Source organism: Canis lupus, chromosome 28, assembly GCF_048164855.1.
Source record: "Canis lupus baileyi chromosome 28, mCanLup2.hap1, whole genome shotgun sequence".
Taxonomy (NCBI): Eukaryota; Metazoa; Chordata; class Mammalia; order Carnivora; family Canidae; genus Canis; species Canis lupus.
The window spans coordinates 38,423,304-38,447,307 of record NC_132865.1 but is presented as its reverse complement, the minus strand read 5'-3'; the positions used below and the strand labels follow the sequence as shown (position 1 = coordinate 38,447,307).

The window sequence follows — 24,004 nt, the reverse complement described above, 5'->3', positions numbered from 1 at the left end:
AGATTTCAGGTTGTACTACAAAGCTGTGGTCATCAAGACACTGTGGTACTGGCACAAAAACAGATACACAGATCAATGGAACAGAATAGAGAACCCAGAAGTGGACCTTGAACTTTATGGTCAACTAATATTCGATAAAGGAGGAAAGACTATCCATTGGAAGAAAGACAGTCTCTTCAATAAATGGTGCTGGGAAAATTGGACATCCACATGCAGAAGAATGAAACTAGACCACTCTCTTGCACCGTACACAAAGATAAACTCAAAACGGATGAAAGATCTAAATGTGAGACAAGATTCCATCAAAATCCTAGAGGAGAACACAGGCAACACCGTTTTTTAACTCAGCCACAGTGACTTCAAAAGAAACAAAAGCAAAAATGAACTATTGGGACTTCATCAAGATAAGAAGCTTTTGCACAGCAAAGGATACAGTCAACAAAACTAAAAGACAACCTACAGAATGGGAGAAGATATTTGCAAATGATGTATCAGATAAAGGGCTAGTTTCCCAGATCTATAAAGAACTTATTAGACTCAACAGCAAAGAAACAAACAATCCAATCATGAAATGGGCAAAAGACATGAACAGAAATCTCACAGAGGAAGACATAGACATGGCCAACATGCACATGAGAAAATGCTCCGCATCACTTGCCATCAGGGAAATACAAATCAAAACCACAATGAGATACCACCTCACCCCAGTGAGAATGGGGAAAATTAACAAGGCAGGAAACCACAAATGTTGGAGAGGATGCGGAGAAAAGGGAACCCTCTTACACTGTTGGTGGGAATGTGAACTGGTGCAGCCACTCTGGAAAACTGTGTGGAGGTTCCTCAAACAGTTAAAAATAGACCTGCCCTACGACCCAGCAATTGCACTGTTGGGGATTTACCCCAAAGATACAGATGCAATGAAACGCGGGACACCTGCACCCCGATGTTTCTAGCAGCAATGTCCACAATAGCCAAACTGTGGAAGAAGCCTCGGTGTCCATCGAAAGATGAATGGATAAAGAAGATGTGGTTTATGTATACAATGGAATATTCCTCAGCCATTAGAAACGACAAATACCCACCATTTGCTTCAACGTGGATGGACCTGGAGGGTATTATGCTGAGTGAAGTAAGTCAATCGGAGAAGGACAAACATTATATGTTCTCATTCATTTGGGGAATATAGATAATAGTGAAAGGGAATAGAAGGGAAGGGAGAAGAAATGTGTAGGAAATATCAGAAAGGGAGACAGAACATGAAGACTCCTAACTCTGGGAAACAAACTAGGGGTGGTGGAAGGGGAGAAGGGCGGGGGGTGGGAGTGAATGGGTGATGGGCACTGAGGGGGGCACTTGACGGGATGATCACTGGGTGTTATTCTGTATGTTGGTAAATTGAACACCAATAAAAAATAAATTGAGTATAAAAAAAAAAAGATTCTTCAAAAGAAAAGTTGCAGCACTCACTGTGTACTTAGACAAATGTCCTAGTTTCTTCCTTCAGCCTCCACATAAGCATATGTGTCATGACCTCCCAACTTTCAATTTACCTGCATGCACTGGTTTCTGGGTCAAAACAGGGACTTATTTAAAATATCTTTATTCTCAATTACTTGTTATAAACAAAAGAGCATCACAATTGTCAACATATTTGTGAGCTAGTTTTTCCAAACTTTGGATCTTATCCAGGTTCATTAAAGTTTCTAGTTATAATGTGTTCACTGGCTTCAGAAGGTCTTGGTTGGCTGAGTTGTTGATATAAAACGCTTCTCTTGGATCTATGCAATTTGTATAATTATCAATTAATTAGATTTGAACGTGAAAGTTGGACAAACTTTTGTTTTTATTTTTTTCCAATTTAAATTTTTTGTGGCAGGGATGGGGGATAAAAATATACATAAATATTCAAATGTGCTCAGATGAATAATCTGTTGAAAGCAACAACTGACTTCACTTAGAAATGTTTGAATGTGTTTTATGTAAAGGTTGACAGTGGTTTTCAAGAAGATAAGTAATTACTTTGGTTAAAACAAACAAAAAAGCAAAAATAATCTATTAACACCATAAGTCATTGTTGATCTTTTTTGCAACTTACAGATAAAGCAAATTTTCAAGTCCTTCAAAAGCATTTCTGGAAATCTGTCTGATTTGGTTGTTGTTCAGGAGACTGAAAAAATAAAGACAAACAAAGATTCCAGAATGAGAAACAGATTCTGCAAATATTACAATAGTTCCACTAGAAATAGTGCTTTATTTACTAGTAGAAAAGTATTTACAAATATGTTCACTAAATTTACAAATTTAAAAATATTCTATTCAAAAAGGCTACATTAAATGTTAGTCTGTCACAAAGGACTTCAAAAATGATTTGTATTTATAAAGTTACCCTAAAATATCCTTAAAAGAAGACTATAAACCCTAGGATAAAATTCCTGTTTTCCTGAAGCCTACCGTTTAAAAGGAAAATTATCAACATAGTCACAATGACAAAGGAATATATTTCTAAATAAACAGATGGAGGCTGAGGCTGAACCATTTTCCTTGGAAAAATAAATATCACTGCTCTTGGCAAACAGTGAACTTTCACTGTGTATTTGTTGAACTGTCAAACTGACGGTCAATTATACCATAGGAAGTGAGGCTCTTATTATAGTAGTATCAAATGGTCCAAAACTGACTTCTAAAAAACCCAGGGAGAAAAATAACAGGTGGTAAAAATAAATTGGATTTGAACAGTAAAACAAGTTACAGAAAAATCACCTCTCAACAACTTTGAATATTTTAGAAAAAACACTCTGGCAAATAAAAATTATAGATTTTTTTTCCCTGGTAAATACACTTTAAATTTCTTTTGAATTTAAATTATTATGACAGGGCAGCCTGGGTGGCCCAGCAGTTTAGCACCGCCTTCAACCCAGGGCGTGATCCTCAAGACCGAGGATCGAGTCCCACATTGGGCTCCCTGCATGGAGCCTGCTTCTCCCTCTGGCTGTGTCTCTGCCCCTCTCTCTCTCTCTCTCTCTCTCTCTGTCTCTGTGTGTGTCTCTCTCATGAATAAATAAATAAAATCATAAAAAAATAAAAAATAAAAAATAAATAAATTATTATGACACGTCTAAATGTACAGGAAATATCACTAATTGAATTGGCATCCATTTTTCTGAATATACTATACCATTTAAATACTTCAAAGTTTCTAAAATCTACTGCCAGAATAAAATGCTAGAGGATTCACTTTTAATGTAAGAAAATATTTGCTTTGTGCTTTTTTTTTTGGTATGACTCATTAGGAAAACAGAAGTGTTTTGGCTAATGGAGTAGGTGGTTATTTTAGTCATTGTACACAGAGAGACAGCCTGCAGACCCCAAACTTGACTGCCACTAACCTACTTAGACATTCCTCACCTCTAAAGGTTCAGTCTCACAATTCCCTAAATAGCTTTTGAAGCCACTATCCAACACCCCACCTATGGTACCAAAGTCACTCCTTACCATTATTTGCCTAGTATTCCAGCCATCAGGAGATAGAACAATCAATCTACAGTGTCCATTAGAGGTGATGTCATACAGAGATAATGTCCATTTTTATGGATAGTTCTTAGCTTCAGTCAATGATCCCATTAACTTTATAGTCTACCATGTGTTCAAGAAATTTTGAAGCTGACTGAAAGCAACACAGTTAATATCTAATTAATACCAGTCACATTATCCTGAGAAAATCTGTTATTTTTACTTACTCTTTCTGTACATTCTTAAAGTTCAAAATCCATTACTACACTTCTTTAGATCCCCAAAACACCACTATATATCTATTTTTACTTGAAGAATGACTATTCTGTCCCCAAATTTTATTAAATACATGCACCAATGCATATAGAAAAAAGTATATGTATGTATGCACACATGTATATATTTAGATATATTTATATGCATATGGGTGCACATAGATATATATGCATCCATGTACACAGGTGCATCTTTGAATGTGTATACATGTACCTTTGTGCATATGTCTCTGTATATACATATACTACATAGGTGTGTAATTTGTGCATCTTCTAGGTGATACGTTTGTATGTGTGGTACCTGATATGTGTATACAGTCTTAATCGCATCTGAACCACAGGATATAGGAGATTTACTATTTCCTTAATTCTTCCAAGGATGGTGCCTCGGAAAGGAATTGATGCATTTAATACAAAGGATGCCACCTGGGTGGCTCAGTGACTGAGTGTCTTCAGCTCAGGGCATGATCCTGGAGTCCCAGATTAATGAAGTCCCGGATGGAGTCCCAGATAGGCCCCTCTGCATGGAGCCTGCTTCTCCCTCTGCCTATGTATCTGCTACTCTCTCTGTGTTTCTCATGAATAAATAAATAAAATCTTAAAAAAAAAAAAACCCACAAAGGACACTTTGGTCATTAGTGCTTCATTCTCTTTCGATACCACAACTTAAAAAGGGAAAGATACTGTTTAATCATAATTCATCTTTCTTCAGTATATAAAATGTGCTCAAAGCCTATGTTTCTGCATAATCTATGCAGTTATCTAAATTTTTATAAAAATAAAAGCATTGAATTTCTAAAAATGCACTGAAGTTTTTATTTCTTGAACATTATAATTTGATATGAATGTCAGTAATCTAAAGTATGATATCAAGCAACTTAACTCATAGGTTTTCTTGGAAATGTTTTTATTGCTGGCAAGAAACAAATCCATTAAAGTGGTTCACAGTTGAATGTGTTTTCCAATCACAAGTACATATATCTTGTTAAGGTTTATTCAAAACATGTTTTCCATCAAAACATCTGTGTTATAATTTTAATGGATATTTTCTAACAATGTTTTGGTTAAGTGATTATAGAGACTGTCATGTATATTATTTTTTGTTTTATTTTTTATAAAGGAGATATATTCAAAATTTATGAGTGATTCAACTGACATTCAGGGCATAAAACAAATCTAACACCCTTTCACAAAAAGTCAAAGCAAGCTTGAGGAAATGCATGGTTATATTTTATATCCTAATAATGCCTATGATGTCAAGGAAGGGGGAAAAAAGTAGCAAAGAAAGCTCCCAAGAAAAATGTTATACTTTTATTGTGGAAATTAAGTAATTCCTGAAAACAGAAGATCTGTGATCCTGATGATCGAAACCTTGGGGGATCAAAACGAGCAATAGACCAACAGGGCCATTTTATTAACTGCATCTTTCATTGCTGGAACAGTGTCTTCACACAGCATGCACACACACACACATTTGTACACTTTGATACATACAAATGTGTACTGTGTGGGTAGAAATATTTTGTTAAAAAGCAATTAGTAGCTATTAGGAAAGATAAAAGTTTTTTGCATGGTTATATATTCATCAAAGTGGAGAGAAGAAAAATTGAGCTTTCTCCTGTGTCAAATAAAATTTCCATTCAAGGTAATGCCAAGAGTTACTCTGTAAGTGAATCATTATACCTACATTTAAATACAAATAAGAAAGGGATTTTTTTGTAAGTGCCAATAATAATGTTAATCTGCTTCTGCTTTATAATTATGTTTACTTTTCATTTGGACACTTCAGACATATGGTTCTGCTACCCTTCACATGGCAGGAATGTGCACTTCATTTCCATGCTTATTACAGTAAACAGTCTAAAACTTTCAATAACCATAAACCATGATTCCTGAGTTATTTGCATAGTTACCAAGTAAGAGATTTTTGGCCAAAGTTAGTAATAACTATCTTTTGAAAATCTGCCGCTGCTAATATCACTAAAAATATTTACATTATTATAAACACCACATAAATCATTTATAATTGAAAAGAGTTAAAAAAAAAGAAAAGAAAAAAGGGGAAAGAGTGGGAGAGGAATGGAAGAAAAAATCAGGCAGATTTAAAGAACATACTTAAAATAAAGAACATACTTATTCAACTGGTTGTATCAACTCTTCTTCATGCATATTGATCAAAGGCAAAAGCAGATTTACATGTGAAATCTCTCTGTGAATGACAAATTCTTTCACAGATCCAATAGATAAGCTTCCTCTCTATCTTTTTGAAATTTCGAGACTTCAAAATTCAAATAGTCTGATGTAGCTATTTTGAAAATTTATACTGATGGTCATGTGTTTTTTTTCTGTAAATTAACTAAATAGATCATTTCTCTGTATTTCTGTACTTGATTCTTTGTCTTTATTAATTTGTTAAGAACTCATTGCCTGTAAAAAATTAATTCTTAATATATAAAAATTATAACATGTTAGAAATAGTTTTATATATTAATTTTTAATATATAAAAATTATAACATGTTAGAAATGTTTTATATATTAATTTTTAATATATAAAAATTATAACATGTTAGAAATAGTATTTCAAAGTATAGTTTGTACTTTCAGCTCCCTTTATTACTTGTATCATACAGATGTTTTAAATCTTTATTTAATGAAATTTATTAGTCATTTCTTTCATAGCTTTGAGATTTTATATCATGCTTAGGCTTGCCCAAATCTAAAATTACACTAAAAGCTTGTTTTTACTTAAGCTATTGTGGTTTTACTTTAATGCTTAAATATTTGACTTATCTGGAATTAATTTTTATTTTTTTCCAAATTATGTATTGTCATTATTATTGACTGACATAGCCATATTTCCTATGTGATTTGCAATGTTAATATCATGTACAAATCTCTGACATCCACTGGGTCTACTTTGAGACAAATTACAATGGAAATATTTTAAATGTTGTTGTTTTCGGTTTTATTTTCTATATAGGGTAGTTTCTATCCTTCTATATAGGGTAGTTTCTTTTTCTTCTTTTTTGCTATTTTAATGGTTATTTTCACAGCCACGACCCCACCCCACCATGCCCACTCCCACCCTCATGTATTTTAGGAACATTTTTCAAATTCAATGTGCTGGCTTCACTGCACATATATGAATTTTTTAAAAAATCCTTTGGATACTTTAATTAACATTTAAATTTTACCGTATTGACTTTACCTATCTAAAAATGTGATCTGTCTTTCCACTTATCTAAGTTGTCTATCTAAAAGAAGTATTCTCCCTTCAGTTGAATGTGGGTGTTTCCATTATACAATCATGTCTTATGTTGACCATGATACTTTCATCTTCTTTCCATAATGATAACTCATGTCTCTCTCTGACCTAATGTCATGGAATAATACCTCTTTAAGATGTACTTTTAAATAATGTTTACAATGGACATTATTTTAGTCTTTCACCCTAAAGAATTATGCTAGTTCTAGAATAGAAACTTTAGTAAGAAGAAAAAAATTCTAAAAAAGAATGCACCAGTCAAGTGTAAACAAGGAAACAGGACACTGAGAAAATACTTCTACTGTGCTCAGACTTTGTCTTACTACAAATAATTATTATTCCAAGCAGTAACTAAAAATATAACATTTCTAGATTTATACCAAAACCAACGAAGGGGTGTATTTTTAGTAATATAGTGGGCATATTAGGACTGCTTTAAGAACCCCCAAAATATAATAAAATTAGCATATTATCTAATCCATAAAATCCATTATTAAGATTTAAAAATTTGCCTATAGATTTACATTTCTAAAATGTTTTAGGTCTTAATGTTATTTTAAGACATATTAATTGCAAGCTATTTTTTACCATTCTAAATCTAAATGCACTATACGTACACACATATTCATGCGCATGCACACATACATACATACTAGAGCTACTATGTCATTTTCCAACAGACAGAGCCAATGTCTATTCCTCTGAACTCACACAGTACTAGAAACATACCATCTTCATATGACTTCTATTTTAGTAGAATTATAATGCTACATAAATAATCTGTGTTAAATACAGAAAAACTAGAAAATACAGACATGCACAAAGAAAGTTAAAAAAAAAAAAAGACACTACTCAGAAATAACTACTTTGGTAAATATCTCCCAAACTTTAGATAAAAAGGATTCAACGTTTGTAAATTGCCCAAGGTCAGATAGCTAGCATTTTTGTATTTTCTTATATTCTGGAATCATACCACATTAAATACAAATATTCTTTCCAGGATATGATTATGAAAGATACGATGACATATACTAAGTCAAAGACATTTCTCTCACCATTTATGCACATATAGTTAACAAAATTAAATCTATTTTGGAGTCAGGCTATGAAATTTGAAATTACCAAACCGATACGGTAATTTTATAGGTTTACTGAAATGTAAAATAGCTCAGATTAAATACTATTCTCCAATTTCCATGACTTTTCATCCAGTTTTAGTCATTTCACAATTTCTTGCCAATCAGTTATGATCACAATGCTTTATGTAATACAAAAACTTTTTTTAAAAGATAAAGGATCTAAGTTCAATAATGTGAAATGCATATATATAGTCATTATTAAAACTAATATATATATGTGCAAATATATGTTCACTTATTATAAAGAAAATCCCAAGGCCATGTATACAGGATAATATCAATTTGCTAAGTACATTTTAAAATCCAATATCAGAGATAAGGTTCTTAAATTATGAGTTCAATAATAAATAATATTAATCTTTTAAGTTGAATAAAAGAAAAATTAAGGTTAGATGCTCTTCAAAAAAAAAAAAAACAGATGCCAGATGCTATATGACTATGAATTGTAGCATGATTGACTTCAGAAAACAAGGAAAATCACCTCTTGTTCAAGTATTCACATCTGTGATGAGGAGCTGATGTCATCTTGCAGTATAGAGCATAATAGAATGTTAGACCTAAAGAGACCTTACAAGTTATTTCACTTCCAATGTCTTCATATGTTTCAACTCTTAAAATAGAGAAACTGATGAAATGTGAGTCTGTTTCTTATTACAGTGTATTTTCAATGAAATGAATATGTACCTATCAAAGACTGATGGCTAGCAATGTTACCACTCATATTCCATTGGGATGCTAAATAGATGAAGCTTCACCCTCATGGTTTTTGCATAGCTGAATGACAAAACAAAACATAATAAACCTTCAGGTATATGCATTTACTACAAAAAGAATTTGCAATCCCTCCTCATAAAATTTACTAAAATTTATGTATTTGGGATATTTTCTTTCTGAAAAACTAATATGCTTAGATATATTGTGGAATACAATCAGATGGACTCACATTTTTAAGTAGGCACTCTAGAGGGAAATGTTTTATTGAAGGTCAAGCTCCAGCATGCCACCACCCTTTCTGTATAATGGTAGACCTGGGAAGTGAAAAGGACATGACTAGAACTTTCCTATACCCTTAGATGGCTGTTCCTATATAGTCCAAGGCATCCCAGCTGCCAAACACTATAGGTCATCTTTGAGAATTAATTTTGTCTAATAGCAGTAATTAATATGATCTCATTTTCTTTGTCAACCTCAGAAGGCTGCAATCCCTAATGATCACTACAAAGGTGACATGAAGCCCACTTATTTTAGGCTCTTGGGCTGCTCATTATCACCGGGACTCTCAACCAGTTTTCTACCCCTACTGCCAATAATCAATGGAAGATTATTGGAATTATTGGCAAACTACTATACTATTTAGAGGAATGCCTCCTCTATTTACTCACAAAAACCACTCAACACAATAAGTAGGTGGATGCTTTATTGGTCAAAGTTGCTATGTCATCTGGGTCATCTTCTCAGGACACCACTTTCATTGACCTCTGGGTTTCCTTTTTAATCATAATACCATGAAGCATTAATAAGGCAAAGAAAAAGAGAAAATAAATGTAATTTAGTGAAACAAAAGGAAAGGCTCCTTTTTTTTCCTGCTCTGAACCTTATTTTCAGTGACTCTTGAATGTGGAAATACTCAAATTGATGAGCTGCTCTCAGATCAAGTCTTTCACCCAGACCCCGGCCCTCAATGAATTCCAGAATTAACCTGAAAACTCTCAAGATTCTATTCTGTTAGCTGTGCCTTCTTATAAAGCCATTTCTAAGGTTTTTTTGCTTTTCTTAAGGATGAATGACAGCCTTGAAAGAGACACTCTAGGGCACTACAAGAAGCACTACTTAATAAAAAGATAATGTGTTCTAATCCTCACTAAATCTTTGATTATTTAATTTTCTGGAGTTTGTCCATATGTAAAATTTTTAAGAATAAATCGTAATAATAACATTGATCTGGATACTCCAGATTTGATTTGGGATTAAAGTAAGATAATATATATGAAAACAGAAGCTAGATGGAAGTTGGGTTGGTTATTTATAAAGTATGAGGATTACAGTAGGGACAGGGTGGTAAAGGATTACATAGAAATAAGGGTTTCTCCTTGGGAAGATGCCTTAGGAAGTTCAATGCAATATAGTATCCCATAGACTAGGGCCCTCAGCCTTAGCTATGTTGATATTTGAAGTCAGATAATTCTATGTTGGGATGTGTGTTGTCCTGTAAATTGTAGGATAGTTAGCACCCCTGGGTTCTATCCTTTAGATGTTGAAGCATCCCCTCCTCGAATTGTGTCAAATATCCCCTATAGAGAGAAACCATGTCAGATGGGAACCACTGTCCTAGATTCTGGGGCCTGGAGAAGGATCCCAGCCACAGTTTCTAGTTTCCAGCCTCAAATTTCAGGTATAGGGGAGTAATAACTAATATGAATGATATACAGTAGTCACAAAATTTATTTTTGGGGTTGTGGCGGCCTACCACCTCAGTTCCTACAGGTTAAATGTCAAGGCTGATCAAAGTAGGAGAAAAGAGAGAACATTGGGCAGAAACCACATGTGGGAAGCAGGTAGCTAAAGTGAATCAAAGGAATGAATCAACATGATGATAGAGGTGACAAGAATTGGTAGGAAATAGGAAACAGAAGTAAGACAAATCACCAACAGACCAACCGAGGTGTATAAGGATGAATCTAGGAGCAAGAATAACATAAATAGGGATGCCTGGGTGGCTCAGTGGTTGAGCGTCTGTCTTTGGCTCAGGGCATGATTACGGAGTTCTGGGATCGAGTCCTGCATCGGGTTCCCTATAAGGAGCCTGCTTCTCCCTCTGCCTATGTCTCTGCCTCTCTCTCTGTCTCTCATGAATAAATAAATATTTTTTTAAAAAAGAATAACATAAACAAAAATGAATCATTAAAGGGAAATGAAGAGCAAGAGTGTCTGTGTGTTTTCAGAAGAACTTCTGGATGGCTGCTTACTGCTTTAAGCATCTATATTTCAACTTTTTCCTCCTGGGCTTGAGGGAAGCTCCCAATATCTCAAATGTACAGAGAGAGGCTTCTGATATCACCAGGTAACAACCATAACAACTGGACAACTGCCTGGTGGCTGCCCCTCTGAAAACCATGGGAGTTCTCTTACTGTCCTGTGTGTGCCATGTTCTCAAAGGCCCATTGTTCATTCATTTGTTACTATTTACCTGATGAGACTAAATAACAAATCACAAATTATTGATCTCTTCAATTACTTCTCATTTTTTTCAACAGTAACTTCAGAACTCCTGGAATGGGTCTAATACATTAAAGTTAATCAAAGAAGATGAAAGGGAGCACAAGGACTTGCCCAAAGGTTTAGCAACTTGAGGTAATTGCCCTAAACACAAATTACACCTTTTGGCACTGTAAGAAGAGATGCCACACGTAACCACCCTGCTCTACTCCAGTCAATCACTGGTCAACATTTTGGAGCATGACACTTGTGCAGTTTGGCACTAACAGGACCTGGATTCCACCTGGATTAAACTTAAGTTTCTAACTTAAAAACTTTTTAAGTTTCTAACTTAAAAATCATCATTAGCATGGCACACAGTCCTTGATCTACATGGGATACACTTCCAATAAATTAGTGTAAAATTATTATTTATAATAATATAAAAAATTGAAAGATGGCAGCAGAGTAAGAGGATCCTAGCCTCATCTTGTCCCATGAACACAAGAAGATAACTATCAAATCATCCCAAATACCCCAGAAGTTGACTTGAAGACTGACAGAATGAACTTCCCAACAAAGGGAGAAAAGATGCACATTGGTGAGGTACGAGGTGGTTTAGGGGAGAAGAGAATCATGGGTACTGCAGCGGGGATGGAGCCATAGTCATGGAGAAGGACAGGAGAGAGAGGAGTACACAGGAAAACATATAAGGAGAAGGTTTCCCCAAGCTTGGAAAACGAGAGGAGCTGAATTTTGTAAATTCTTGCAGCCAGCAGGGCTTAAAGCCTGGAGTTTTAAAGGTCAGCAGGGTTGGGTGGGAAAGAGCCCAGAGGGCACTGTCCTGCTCCTGGAGAGAAGGCAGGCAAACAATCAAGGAGCAGACAGCATGGAGACAGTGATCTGAGGAACTCCTAGGGCACACAGAGGAGAGATCACTCTCTCTACTTGGAACACATCCCTGAGAGGCAGCATTCATGGAGACACCTCTCCAGAACAAAGGAGTCAGCTGGTGCCATTTTCCTCCCACACTCCAGCACAAACACAGCCATGTGTGAGAAGCGTGCACAGCCTCATGTTGGCTGCCTAACTTATTTACATCAAGCCCCACCCCCTGTATTCTGGCAGGACAGCCCTTCTCAGTCAGACGTGCCTCAGTCCCAGTGTGGTGGGCCTCTCCCCCAGAAGACCAGCACAAGCGCCTACCCACACCACATCTCCTGACCAGACAGTTCTACAGGGCCTCAGTTCTGGTGGAGCTGGTGTCAGGACTCATTTCACAAGCACACCACAGCACACCTAGTCACAATTGGCCACATTTAGGCCAGGGATCAAATACTGCCCATAGCAAAAACACAATGGCAGGGTGCAGGCGACACACACTACAGACACTCCCTGAAGCCCCTGGCCATGAGCACTACATGACCTTTTCTTCATAAGGCCATTATTTTCAGGAGTAGGAGACATAACTGGCTTTTCTAGCACACAGAAGAAGGCAGAGACTTAGACAAAATGCCAAGATGGAGGAATTTATCCCAAATGAAAGAACAAGATAAAGCCAAGGCCAGAGATTTAAGCGAAATAACATGCCTAATGGGGAACTGAAAGCAACAATCATAGGGATACTCACTGGATTTGAGAAAAGAATAGAAGACATTGGAGACCCGTACCCATAGAGACAAAAGAGTTTACAAAGAATCAATCAGAGATGAAGGATGCAATCAATAAGTGAGATTGGAAGCAGGCATGACACAATGAGCAGCAGGCTGGGAGAAGCAGAGGAATGAGTTAGTGACTTAGAAGGCCAGGTGATGGAGAGCACTGAAGGTGAACAAAAGAGAGAAAGAAGAATTAGGCAACACAGGAATAGACTTAGGGAATTCAATAACTCCACCAAATTTAATAGCATTTGTATTATAGGAGGCCTAAAAGAATAAGAGATAGAAAAGGGGGCAGAAAAATTTATTTCAAGAAATAATAGCAGAAAACTTCCCTAACCTGTGGAAGGAAATAGACATCCATATCCAGGAGGCAGAGAACTCCCATCAAAATCAACAAAAGCAGGCTAACACCAAGATGTATTGTCATTAAATTGGCAAAATATAGTAATAAAGGAAAAAATCTTAAAAGCATCAAGACAAAAGAAGTCCTTAACCTACAAGGGAAAACCCATAAGGCTAGCTGGAGATTTATCAACAGAAACTTGGCAAGCTAGAGAGAGGGGTATGATATATTCAAAGTGCTGAGTGGGGAAAACTCTGTAGCCAAGATTATTCTATTCAGCAAGGCTGTCATTCAGAATAGAAGGAGAGAGTTTCCCAAACTAAAGCTAAAGAGTTCATGACCACTAAACCAGACCATTTGGAAATATTAAAGTGGATTCTTTCAGTGCAAAGGAGACACCAAAAGTGACAAAGATAAGAAAGGATCAGAGAAAATCTCCTGAAATAATGACAAAACAAGTAATAAAATGGCAATAAATACATATCTATCAGTAATTACTTTTAATGTAAATGGACCTAACACTTCAATCAAAATACATAGGCTATCAGAATGGATTAATAAACAAGATCCAAGGGACACCTGGGTGGCTCAGGGTGTGATCCTGGTCCAGGGATTGACTCCCACGTCAGGCTCCCTGTGAGGAGCCTGCTTCTCCCTCTGCCTATGTCTCTGTCTCTCTTTCTGTGTCTCTCATGAATATGTAAATAAAATCTTAAAAAAAAAAACCAAGATCCATCTATATGCTGCCTATAAGAGACTCATATAACCCTAAAGACACCTGTAGATTGAAAGTGAGGGGATGGAGAAAAATTTATCATGCAACTAAATGGATGTTAAAAAAAAGAGTAGCAAATCTTATAACAGACAAACTAGATTTTAAAAAGAGATAAAGAAAGGCATTATATAATCATAAAAGGGACAATTCAGTAAGATATAACAATTGCAAATATTTATACCTATAAATATTTACCTAGAAAAAGCACAATGCCTTTTAAAACAAAGAAAAATAACAAATGTATGCCTATAAACATTGCTTAGTAAAAGAACAACAAACAAAACTTAAAGCCAGCAAAAGGAAGGAAATAATAAGATTAGAGCAGAAATAAATAATATAGAAATTTTAAAAACAATAGAACAAATCAACGAAACCAGGAGCTGGTCTTTGTAAAAATTTTTAAAATTGGCAAACCCTTGGCCAGACTTATCAGGAAGAAAAGAGAAAGGAGCCAAATAAAATAAAAAATGAGTGAGGAGAAAAAACAACCAACACTACAGAAATACAACAGTTATAAGAGAATATTATGAAAACCTGTATGCCAGTAAATTGGACAACCTGGAAGAAATGGATAAATTCCTAGAAACATAAACTACTAACACTGAAACAGGAAGAAACAGAAAACTTGAACAGACTGATTACCAGCAAAGAAACTGAATCACTAATCAAAAAACCCTTTGTTGGTTTGTTTTGTTTCTTAAATTCCAAATAGGAGTAGAATCATACAGTATTTGTCTTTCTCTGATTCACTTAGCATTATAGTCTTTAATTTCATCCATGTAATTGCAAATGTCAAGATTTCATTTTTTTTATGGTTGAGTAATCTTCCAATATGTGTGTGTGTGTGTGTGTGTGTCTTTGTATACATATATACACCATATCTTCTTTATCCATTCATCAGTCAATGGACACTTGGGCTATTTCCATAGTTGGGTACTGTTGATAGTGCTGTTATAAAAGTGCAAGCATCCTTTTGAATTAGTATTTTTGTATTCTTTGGGTAAATATCTAGTAGTACACTTCCTGGGTTGTAGGCTAGTTCTATTTTTCACTTTTTGAGGATCCTCCATGCTGTTTTCCACAGTGGCTACATCACTTTGCATTTCTACCAACAGTGTAAGAGTGTTCCCCTTTCTCTTGAATCCTCACCAGCACCTGTTGTTTCTTGTGTTGTTGATTTCAGCCATTCTGACAGGTGTGAGGTGATATCTCACCATGGTTTTGATTTGCATTATCCTGATGATGAGTGAAATTGAGCATCTTTTCATGTATGTTGACCATCAGTATATCTTCTTTGGAAAAATATCTATTCATGTCTTTTGCCCATTTTTTATTTATTTATTTTTATTTTTTAATTTTTTAAAAAATTTATGATAGTCACACAGAGAGAGAGAGAGAGAGAGGCAGAGACACAGGCAGAGGGAGAAGCAGGCTCCATGCACCGGGAGCCCGACGTGGGATTCGATCCCGGGTCTCCAGGATCGCGCCCTGGGCCAAAGACAGGCACTAAACTGCTGTGCCACCCAGGGATCCCTTGTCCATTTTTTAAAAAAGAGAGAGGGAGGCAAACCAAGAAACAGACTCTTAACTATAGAGAACAAACTGATGGTTATAGGAGAAGAGGTGGGTTGGGGGATGGGTAAAATAGGGGATGGGGATTAAGGAGTGCACTTGTGATGAGCACCAGGTGTTATATGCAAGTGCTGCATCACAGTATTGCATATCTGAAACTAAAATTATAATGTATGTTAAGTAATTGGAATTTAAATTAAAACTTAAAAATAAATAATAAATAACTATATTTATTAAATGCTTGCAGTTTTAATTCTAATATTATTCAGCATCCAGGACTACCAATCATTAAAAGACAGACCTTGGGATCCCTGGGTGGCGCAGCGGTTTGGCGCCTGCCTTTGGCCCAGGGCATGATCCTGGAGACCCAGGATCGAATCCCACATCGGGCTCCCGGTGCATGGAGCCTGCTTCTCCCTCTGCCTGTGTCTCTGCCTCTCTCTCTCGCTCTCTTTGTGACTATCATAAATAAATGCAAATTAAAAAAAAAAAAAAGACAGACCTTTCCTTTTCTTTTTTACAAAATATTCCTAAAAAGCATTTAATATACAAACTATTTTAAGTGTCTCTAAACTAATTAGAAGAAAGGTCTGTTCAAGTTTTCTATTTCTTTATAACAAATTCAGTTACTAAAACCAGCACCCATTTATTATCTCAGTTTCCATGAGTTAGGAATTTAGTCACAGTTTTGTTGGATCCCCTGCTAACATTTCAGCAGGCTGAAATCAAGGGGTCAGCTGGTTGAGTTTTCATCTGGACCTTAAGGTCCTCCTCCAAACTCATTCAAATTGTTAGCAGAACTCAGTTCCTTGCAGTGGGAGGACCAATGCCCTCACGACTGGATGCCACCCTCTCCACAGAAGGTTCACAGTGACTATTTTTCTTCTTCTTGGTAGTATGAGAGCACATCTACTGCTTAGATAGAGCTGCCTTGAAAAGGTTCACCAGATTATATCAGGTCCACTCAGAATAGTTTCTCTTTTGATTAACTAAAAGTCAATTGTTTAGGGCTTTAATTAAATGTAAAAAAAGATCCTTTTACTTTTGCCACATAATATAAATAATCACAAGAGTGATACATAGGGCTCCCCCCTCCACTATGCACATGAAAGGTCATTGTGCACATCATTAAAGGTCATCTTAGAATTCTTAATGTCATCTGAAGTTTTGGGGTTAGTAGTTGATGCCTCATCATCATCTTTATTATTAGCTACAGTGTGATAGCACTTAATAAAATGTTTAAGCATTTAAAAATGATGTATTACCTGGGGATATATGCCACCCCTCTTTGAGATATAAATACATATAAGGAAATGAAAAATGGTAATTTTAGTATATTAGTTCCTTTGGTAGTGAAAAAAGAGAATGCAATAAGGTTTATTGTTGGTTAATTTCTTAACTGGGATGATGGTTACAGAGTGTTCATTATTACACCTTTGAAGAAGCCTTAAATACTTTATAATAAATACTGAAATAGCTTTAAACAAGCATTCATGTACCTGACTGTTTTCACAATTATAAGACAAAGCTTCTGCCTTCAACAGTCCCAAAAATCTAACAAGGGAATCAGACAAATAAGAAATTACAAATTTCTTATAAACTTTTATGTGAAAAAAGCCATGGTATGGGTCAGACACCCACACCAATTTTGGGGAGAGATAAAGCCAAGGAAAGTTTACCGGAGGAGGGAGCATAGAGTTTTGGAGGACAGGTGGGAATTCTCTCAAGAAGTAAAAGAAGCCAAAGAGGGTCAGGAAGGTGTTACAGGGAACAGTACACTGTTGTGGATGTCTGTCACTGCCAGAGGGCACTGGAGGTGTGCAGATTAGAGGAAGCTAGTAGAAGATGGATGAAGATTGGAGCAAACAAAGGCACTTTATGAAGAACCTCTCAAGCCCAGCTACAAGCTTCCTTATGATGAAAGCACTGGAGACTCACTGGAACCCTTTAGCCAAAGGAATAATGTCATTTACAAGTGTCAGTCTGACAACAGGATGAAAACAATGTTGTTGATATTATGTTCTTTTATCTTGTTTGCTTAGATTGGAGCTAGATAGAGGAAGGCAGTGAGAGGAGGCTGGATATTTTCTCTCTGTCCCTGGGACCCACTTCTAGCCTTTTTCCACCTGGCCCTGTGCTGATCAATAGGAACTGGTTTCTTTGTCCTCTGACTTCAGTCAATGGGGAGCAGCAGTAAGATACTGAAGGGAAACAGGATAGTAAAATCGAGGTATCTACTCTCCAGCTTCCTTCCTAAGATTTGCAGAGCACTGCTAGCCTCCATCTAAGGACCACAGTTCCCATTAAGTGCCTCTCTCCACACGACTCTTTGTATGTCCAAATCTATGTCTAATATTTGCTCTCTCCCATTACCCCTTCAGGGGGACAAAGTCATGGGATAAGGCTAGGAATGAGATGTATTTTTCTGTGTATTTTCTTACACCTGCCCAAACCTTTGTAATAGTCCCTGAATTGAATTGTCTTCAGAATGCCCAATTTTTGTGTGCCATTATTTCTTGTCAGATGCTGCCTGATACAGTAATTATCTCCATGATCCAAATAAGACTTCCCAAAAATCTAAATTAAAGCTATGGATAGAAAGAAGAATGGTCTGGAAGATTAGAGGTAAAATTAATTATAGTTAATAAGCAATCGAATATAGGAACATAAATGAATATCAAAGGTTACTCCCAAATTTCAGATCTGGATTACCAGAACAATGGCATCATCACTTAGCAAGAAAGAAAATATGGCTAGAGGGATATGGAGATGCTGAGTCGGGATTGGTCATGGGTTAAGTCTGGGGGAGGCTATTATTGAGGTGTCTAAACACAGACAGTTTGACTAAAGGCTATCCCAATTTTCTTCAACCTCTTTATATTAAATAAATGCGTTTGAAATTTAAAAGCCATATAATTTTATTTGACCCAATTTTTGAAATCAGATGACACTAAATGATGGCATATGTTACTGTATATTTGGACATTTTAATCTGCAAAAGGTTAATATGAGATACCCAAAAGATAGTGCAAATAAAGCATATAAATGCTCTATCAATCTCTTTTAATTAATTTTAAAATTAGAATCACATTCTTTAAGTATGATGCTTTTCTATTGAGTACCACAAGTTTCTTGGTTCTCTTGATGTCATTGGAAGCAGCAACACACAAAGAATACTAGACTTTCATCCAGTGTTCACATGTGCCATGTAGTGGCTGGGAAACTTAAGAAAATATATGTTTTAAAAGATAATAATTTCCCGATCAGTCAGTACTAAATGGAAATATAGCAAATGTTAGCAAGACAATGTTCTCGAGTTTTGGGATTTTGGTTTAGGTTTGATTCTTTATGTTTGAATATTCTGCATTTTACAAGATCTCTTGTAGTAAATATGCATTTAGTTTATAATGAAACAAGCGTGCTTACTTAAAAACATAAATGACACATGGTTTTAAGAAATGCCTGTTAGATGTAGTTCTACTGTTAACAATGGAAAGGGAAAATAAAGCCAAGAGGGTTTGAAAAGCGTCTTCTTTCCTTCTGACTCTAGTGGTAAACACACATTCCACACATACATATACACACAGTGAAGAGTCTTCTATCCCAGCCCTTTTCAAATACAAAGATTTCCAAATGGTTGTGAAAGATCTTTTGAAAAATAATCCCACCATTTTGAAATTCACTGCCTCCTTCTTGGCTGCCAAGTTCCAGCTCCCCATTGAGTTACTATGTGATGAAAATGGTCTTCTGAGCCCCCAGGTGCTGCCTCTGTCTACAAAAGCTGCCAATCACCAGGCTCTCCATATGGCAGCAGCAGGACTAAAGCTAAAGGGCAAAGACACCAGTGATTACCAAAGCAGAGAATCGGCCAAAAATAGGGAACACAAACAAAGCAAAGTCAGAAAGGTGAGGCTGTACAATCTGAAAGTCAGCAGGTATTGGCATTCGGGACAAAGTCCATTTTCGTGGACTTCAATAAACCAAACAGTAAATGAGAAATTGAATAAAAACCTGCCTGATTGGGATCCCTGGGTGGCGCAGCGGTTTAGCGCCTGCCTTTGGACCAGGGCGCGATCCTGGAGACCCAGGATCCAGTTCCACGTCGGGCTCCCGGCATGGAGCCTGCTTCTCCCTCTACCTATGTCTCTGCCTCTCTCTCTCTCTTTCTGTGTGACTATCATAAATAAATAAAAAAAAAAATTAAAAAAAAAAAACCTGCCTGATGGATTAATGGATCCTGCAGAATCAGGATGCAACCATATTCTAAGAACCAGGCACTCTAAAATCACTACTATATTCCTTTGGTAAACCTTATCTGCTTTTAAAGATAAAGGTACAGTAGTCTCCAACTATCAGCCAACTGTTCACATTTTAGTTCCCCTTTCAGCTGAAAACTCATTCAGAAGTGAGTTCTCAGATTAGAGTTCCTGAGAATACACATCCTGGTAGGAGGGACCCCCGTTTAAGGACAGTGCCTGTGCCTCTTATGGGGAAGAGTAGGGCTCTGGAGGAGAGTAACTCTGAAATCAAGAAGAGGGCGCTCCCAGTAGGAACTGATGATTCATAAAGAGTGGCAGTAGGTAACAGTGGTTAAAATTTGGTGTTCTGGACTCATGAAGATTCAATTTTGAATCCCTTTTGGTACAGATCCAACAGTACCATCTTAGCTTGCACAGGGTGGGAAATAATGATGCCTTACCCTGTATAATTACGATGAGGATTGAACTAGTATAGCCTAGTCCTTAATGAGTGCTCAAAACAATGTTAGTGGCTCTTTATTTAAAAATGAGTAAATCTCCTGGGTTCCAACATTCTTTTATACAGGTGAAAGTTCTAGTATTTCTTGTATATTTCGGGAAATATTTTTAGGGTTGGAAGCACAATCTGAAGCATTTGATCTATAATAGAGATCAGATTTCAGAAATTTTGCCATGGAAACCTGTTTGTATTTTTAATGGAAAACTGAAAATGTACTTTTTGAACATAATGATGCTACAAAGAAAAATCTGGATGAAATGTGTCATTGAATTGAAAGTAACAGCTGAAGACACACGGCTGATAGCCAATATTTTTGAGATAAACTTAAGAAATTTTCTATATTTTGAAGGGTTCAAAAATGCCTTTAATCCTGGAAATGGTTAAACTCAATATGCCAGATGTAAAATAAAAGATTTTCCCCATTTGCTATACAAAAACACTATAGTTTATTCCCAGAGTGTTTTTAGGCAACATATTGCAAACATTTACCCCTAATGTCTTGCCTGTTGTTATTTTCTTGGAATTCCAGATATTACAGAAGTCCAATTCATGGGGTAACCATGGCATTTGCATATTTGCAGCTGGAACTTTCTTACAACCCAGTCATTTAGAGAAACAATAATAGTTTCTCCTAACAACTAAATAAATTACTTTTGTGTATTTTGTCAGGACAACATATTTCTGCAAACTTCTAAAGAAATGAAAATTAGATTGCTAAATAGTAATATAGTTTACCCTTTAGAGTTTAGTAATAGTTGATTCATGAGCATAGTTTTCATGACATTGCTAATATATTGTAAAATGAATAAAAAATATTTTTCTATCTCACTAATTTCTCCTTTAAAAAATTTAGTAGGAACATATATCAAGTATATCTGTATTCAAATGGATTTTATAAACATTGCTCTCAAATTTTCTGTTTCCATGTATGAGTATATATTACAGATTTCCACACATCATAAAGTTGCTACTAATCTATACATTTTTAGATTGCTTTATTGCAACATACAAGCATGCATTCTGTATAAGATAAATGGAACAATAACATCAGTTGGTATCCTAAAACCATTGAGCATTTAAAAGTAGTTTATTAACTTCCTATTATATATTCATATAAAATCTTATTGAGAAACATATGATGTGCTAATATAATATTTTAAGACCATATACATATGTGTACATATATTTGAATATATACCTGATGAATGATATAGTACAGCAGAAATACAGACTTGGGAGGGCATGACGGACAGAATTATAAGATGTCACCCCACTGGGACACCTGGGTGGCTCAGTGGTTGAGAATCTTCCCTTGGCTCAGGGCGTGATCCCAGGGTCCTGGGGTTGAGTCCCATATCGGGCTTCCTGCATGGAGCCTGCGTCTATGCCTCTGTGTGTGTGTGTCTCATGGGTAAATAAAGAAAATCTTAAAAAAAAAATGTCCCTGGATCTATTCTCCAGGGATGAGACTTGGAATATGATGATATATCATGCTTATGATTGTATCATCTTACAAATGAAAAAGGAATTTTTCAGATGGAGTTAAAGTTATTAATCAGTTTACTCAGAATTAATCAAAGTGAGATTGTCTGGGCAGGCTTGATGGAATCACATGAGCACTTTTATAAATTTAAATTCAATTAATAATGTATTATTGATTTCAGAGGTATAGGTCAGTAATTCATCAATCTTATATAACCCCGAGTGCTCATTACCTCAGGTGCCCTCCCTAATGCCCATCACCCAGTTACTCCAATCCACCCACCCCTCCCCTCCAGGGACCCTCAGTTTGTTTCCTGTGATTAAGAGTCTCTTATGGCTCTTTGAGGAAGGCCTGGTGGCAGCCAGAGCCGGAGCCTAGGACTCCCTGCTCCTGCTCCGGACTCACTGCTGTCCGCTCTCGCTAAGGAGCCTCGGTCAGGAAGCCGTACTGAAGCCATGGCATTAAAGACACCGGGAAGACACCCATGGAACCGGAGGTGGCGACTCACAGAATTAGCATTACTCTAACAGCCGCAACATAAAATCTTCGGAAAAGGTATGTGCTGACTTGATCAGAGTTGCGAAGGAAAAGAATCTCAAAGTGAAAGGACCAGTGCAGATGCCTACCAAGCCTCTGAGAATCATTACGAGAAAGACTCCTTGTGGTGAAGGTTCTGAGATTTGGGATTATTTTCGGATGATCCACAAGCGACTCATTGATTTGCACAGTCCTTCTGAGATTGTTAAGCAGAGTACCTCCATCAGTATTGAGCCTGGAGTTGAGGTTGTAGTCACCATCACAGATGCTTCAATCAACCCTTTTTTTTTTTAATTTTTTAATTTTATTATTTTTTTAATCAACCTTTTTAATAAATTGATTATCTGTTGTTAAGTCTTGTTGACTTTCATTCATCATACCAACGAATTTTAGGAATATAGAGTTGTGCTGTTCAACCTACTCTACCTTTGGAGTAGTTCGAATAGTTCATTCTTGCCTTTGTTTCCCTTGCCTTTGGCAATGTGTCTAAGAGGTTGAGGCCGAGGTTACGAAGGTTGCTGCTTGTGCTGTCTTGGATTTTCATGGATTCCTGTCTTGCATTTAGGTATTTCATCCATTTTGAGTCTATTTTTGTGCATGGTGTGAAGAAATGGTCAAGTTACATTCTTCCACATGAGACTGTCCAACTTTCCCAATACTATTTATTGAAAAGACTGTCTTTTTCCCAGTGGATAGTCTTCCCTGCTTTGTCAAAGATTAGTTGACCGTAGGGTTGAGGGTCCATTTCTGGGTTCTCTATTCTGTTCCATTGATCTACTTGTTTGTTTTTGTGACAGTACTGTACTCTCCTGATGATTACAGCTTTGTAATACAGCTTGAAGTTAGGCATTGTGATGCCCCCAGCTTTGGTTTTCTTTTTCAACATTCCTCGCTATTTGGGGTCTTTTCTAGTTCCATATATTTTAGGATTATTTGTTCCAACTCTGTGAAATATGTTGATGGAATTTTGATAGAGGTTGCATATTGAATGGATAGATTGCTCTAGTAGCATAGATATTTTAACAATTATTTGTTCTTTCAATCCATGAGCAAGGAACATTTTTCCATTTCTTTGTGTCTTCCTCAATTTCTTTCATGAGTGTTCTACAGTTTTCTGAGTATAGATCCTTTGCCTCTTTGGTTAGGTTTATTCCTAGGTATCTTACAGGTTTTAGTGCAATTGTAATGGGATCAACTCCTTAATTTCTCTTTCTTCAGTCTCATTGTTAGTTTATACAAATGCAATTAATTTCTGTGCATTGATTTTATATCCTATTTTGCTGGATTCCTGTATGAGTCCTAGCCATTTTGCAGTGGAGGTTTTTGTGTTTTCCATATAGCATATCCTGCCATCTGCAGAGTCAGAGTTTGGCTTCTTTGCCAATTTGGATGCATTTTATTTCTTTTTGTTGTTTGATTGCTGAGGCTAGGACTTCCAGTACTATGTTGAACAGTATTGGTGAGAGCGGACATCCTTGCCATGTCCCTGA

The 24,004-nt window shown here is 36.3% G+C and overlaps 1 protein-coding gene and 1 pseudogene across 10 annotated transcripts in view; one reads left to right on the top strand and one right to left on the bottom strand.

The window, feature by feature from the left end:
• Positions 1-24,004, bottom strand: part of PXDNL (peroxidasin like) — a 429,120-nt gene that overhangs the window by 221,539 nt on the left and 183,577 nt on the right. For 9 of the 10 annotated variants that reach the window (XR_012020205.1, XR_012020206.1, XR_012020207.1 and 6 more), the window contains exon 3: positions 2,096-2,167. The exons of the other annotated variant lie outside the window; for it this stretch is intronic. Coding sequence is in view for 5 of the 9 variants with exons in the window: in XM_072804658.1 (XP_072660759.1) it covers positions 2,096-2,167 (72 nt within the window). In the remaining 4 variants the exon portion in view is untranslated. The remainder of the gene's footprint in view (positions 1-2,095; positions 2,168-24,004) is intronic. 10 annotated transcript variants of the gene reach the window in all.
• LOC140619901 (small ribosomal subunit protein uS10-like) lies at positions 19,370-22,808 on the top strand (annotated as a pseudogene).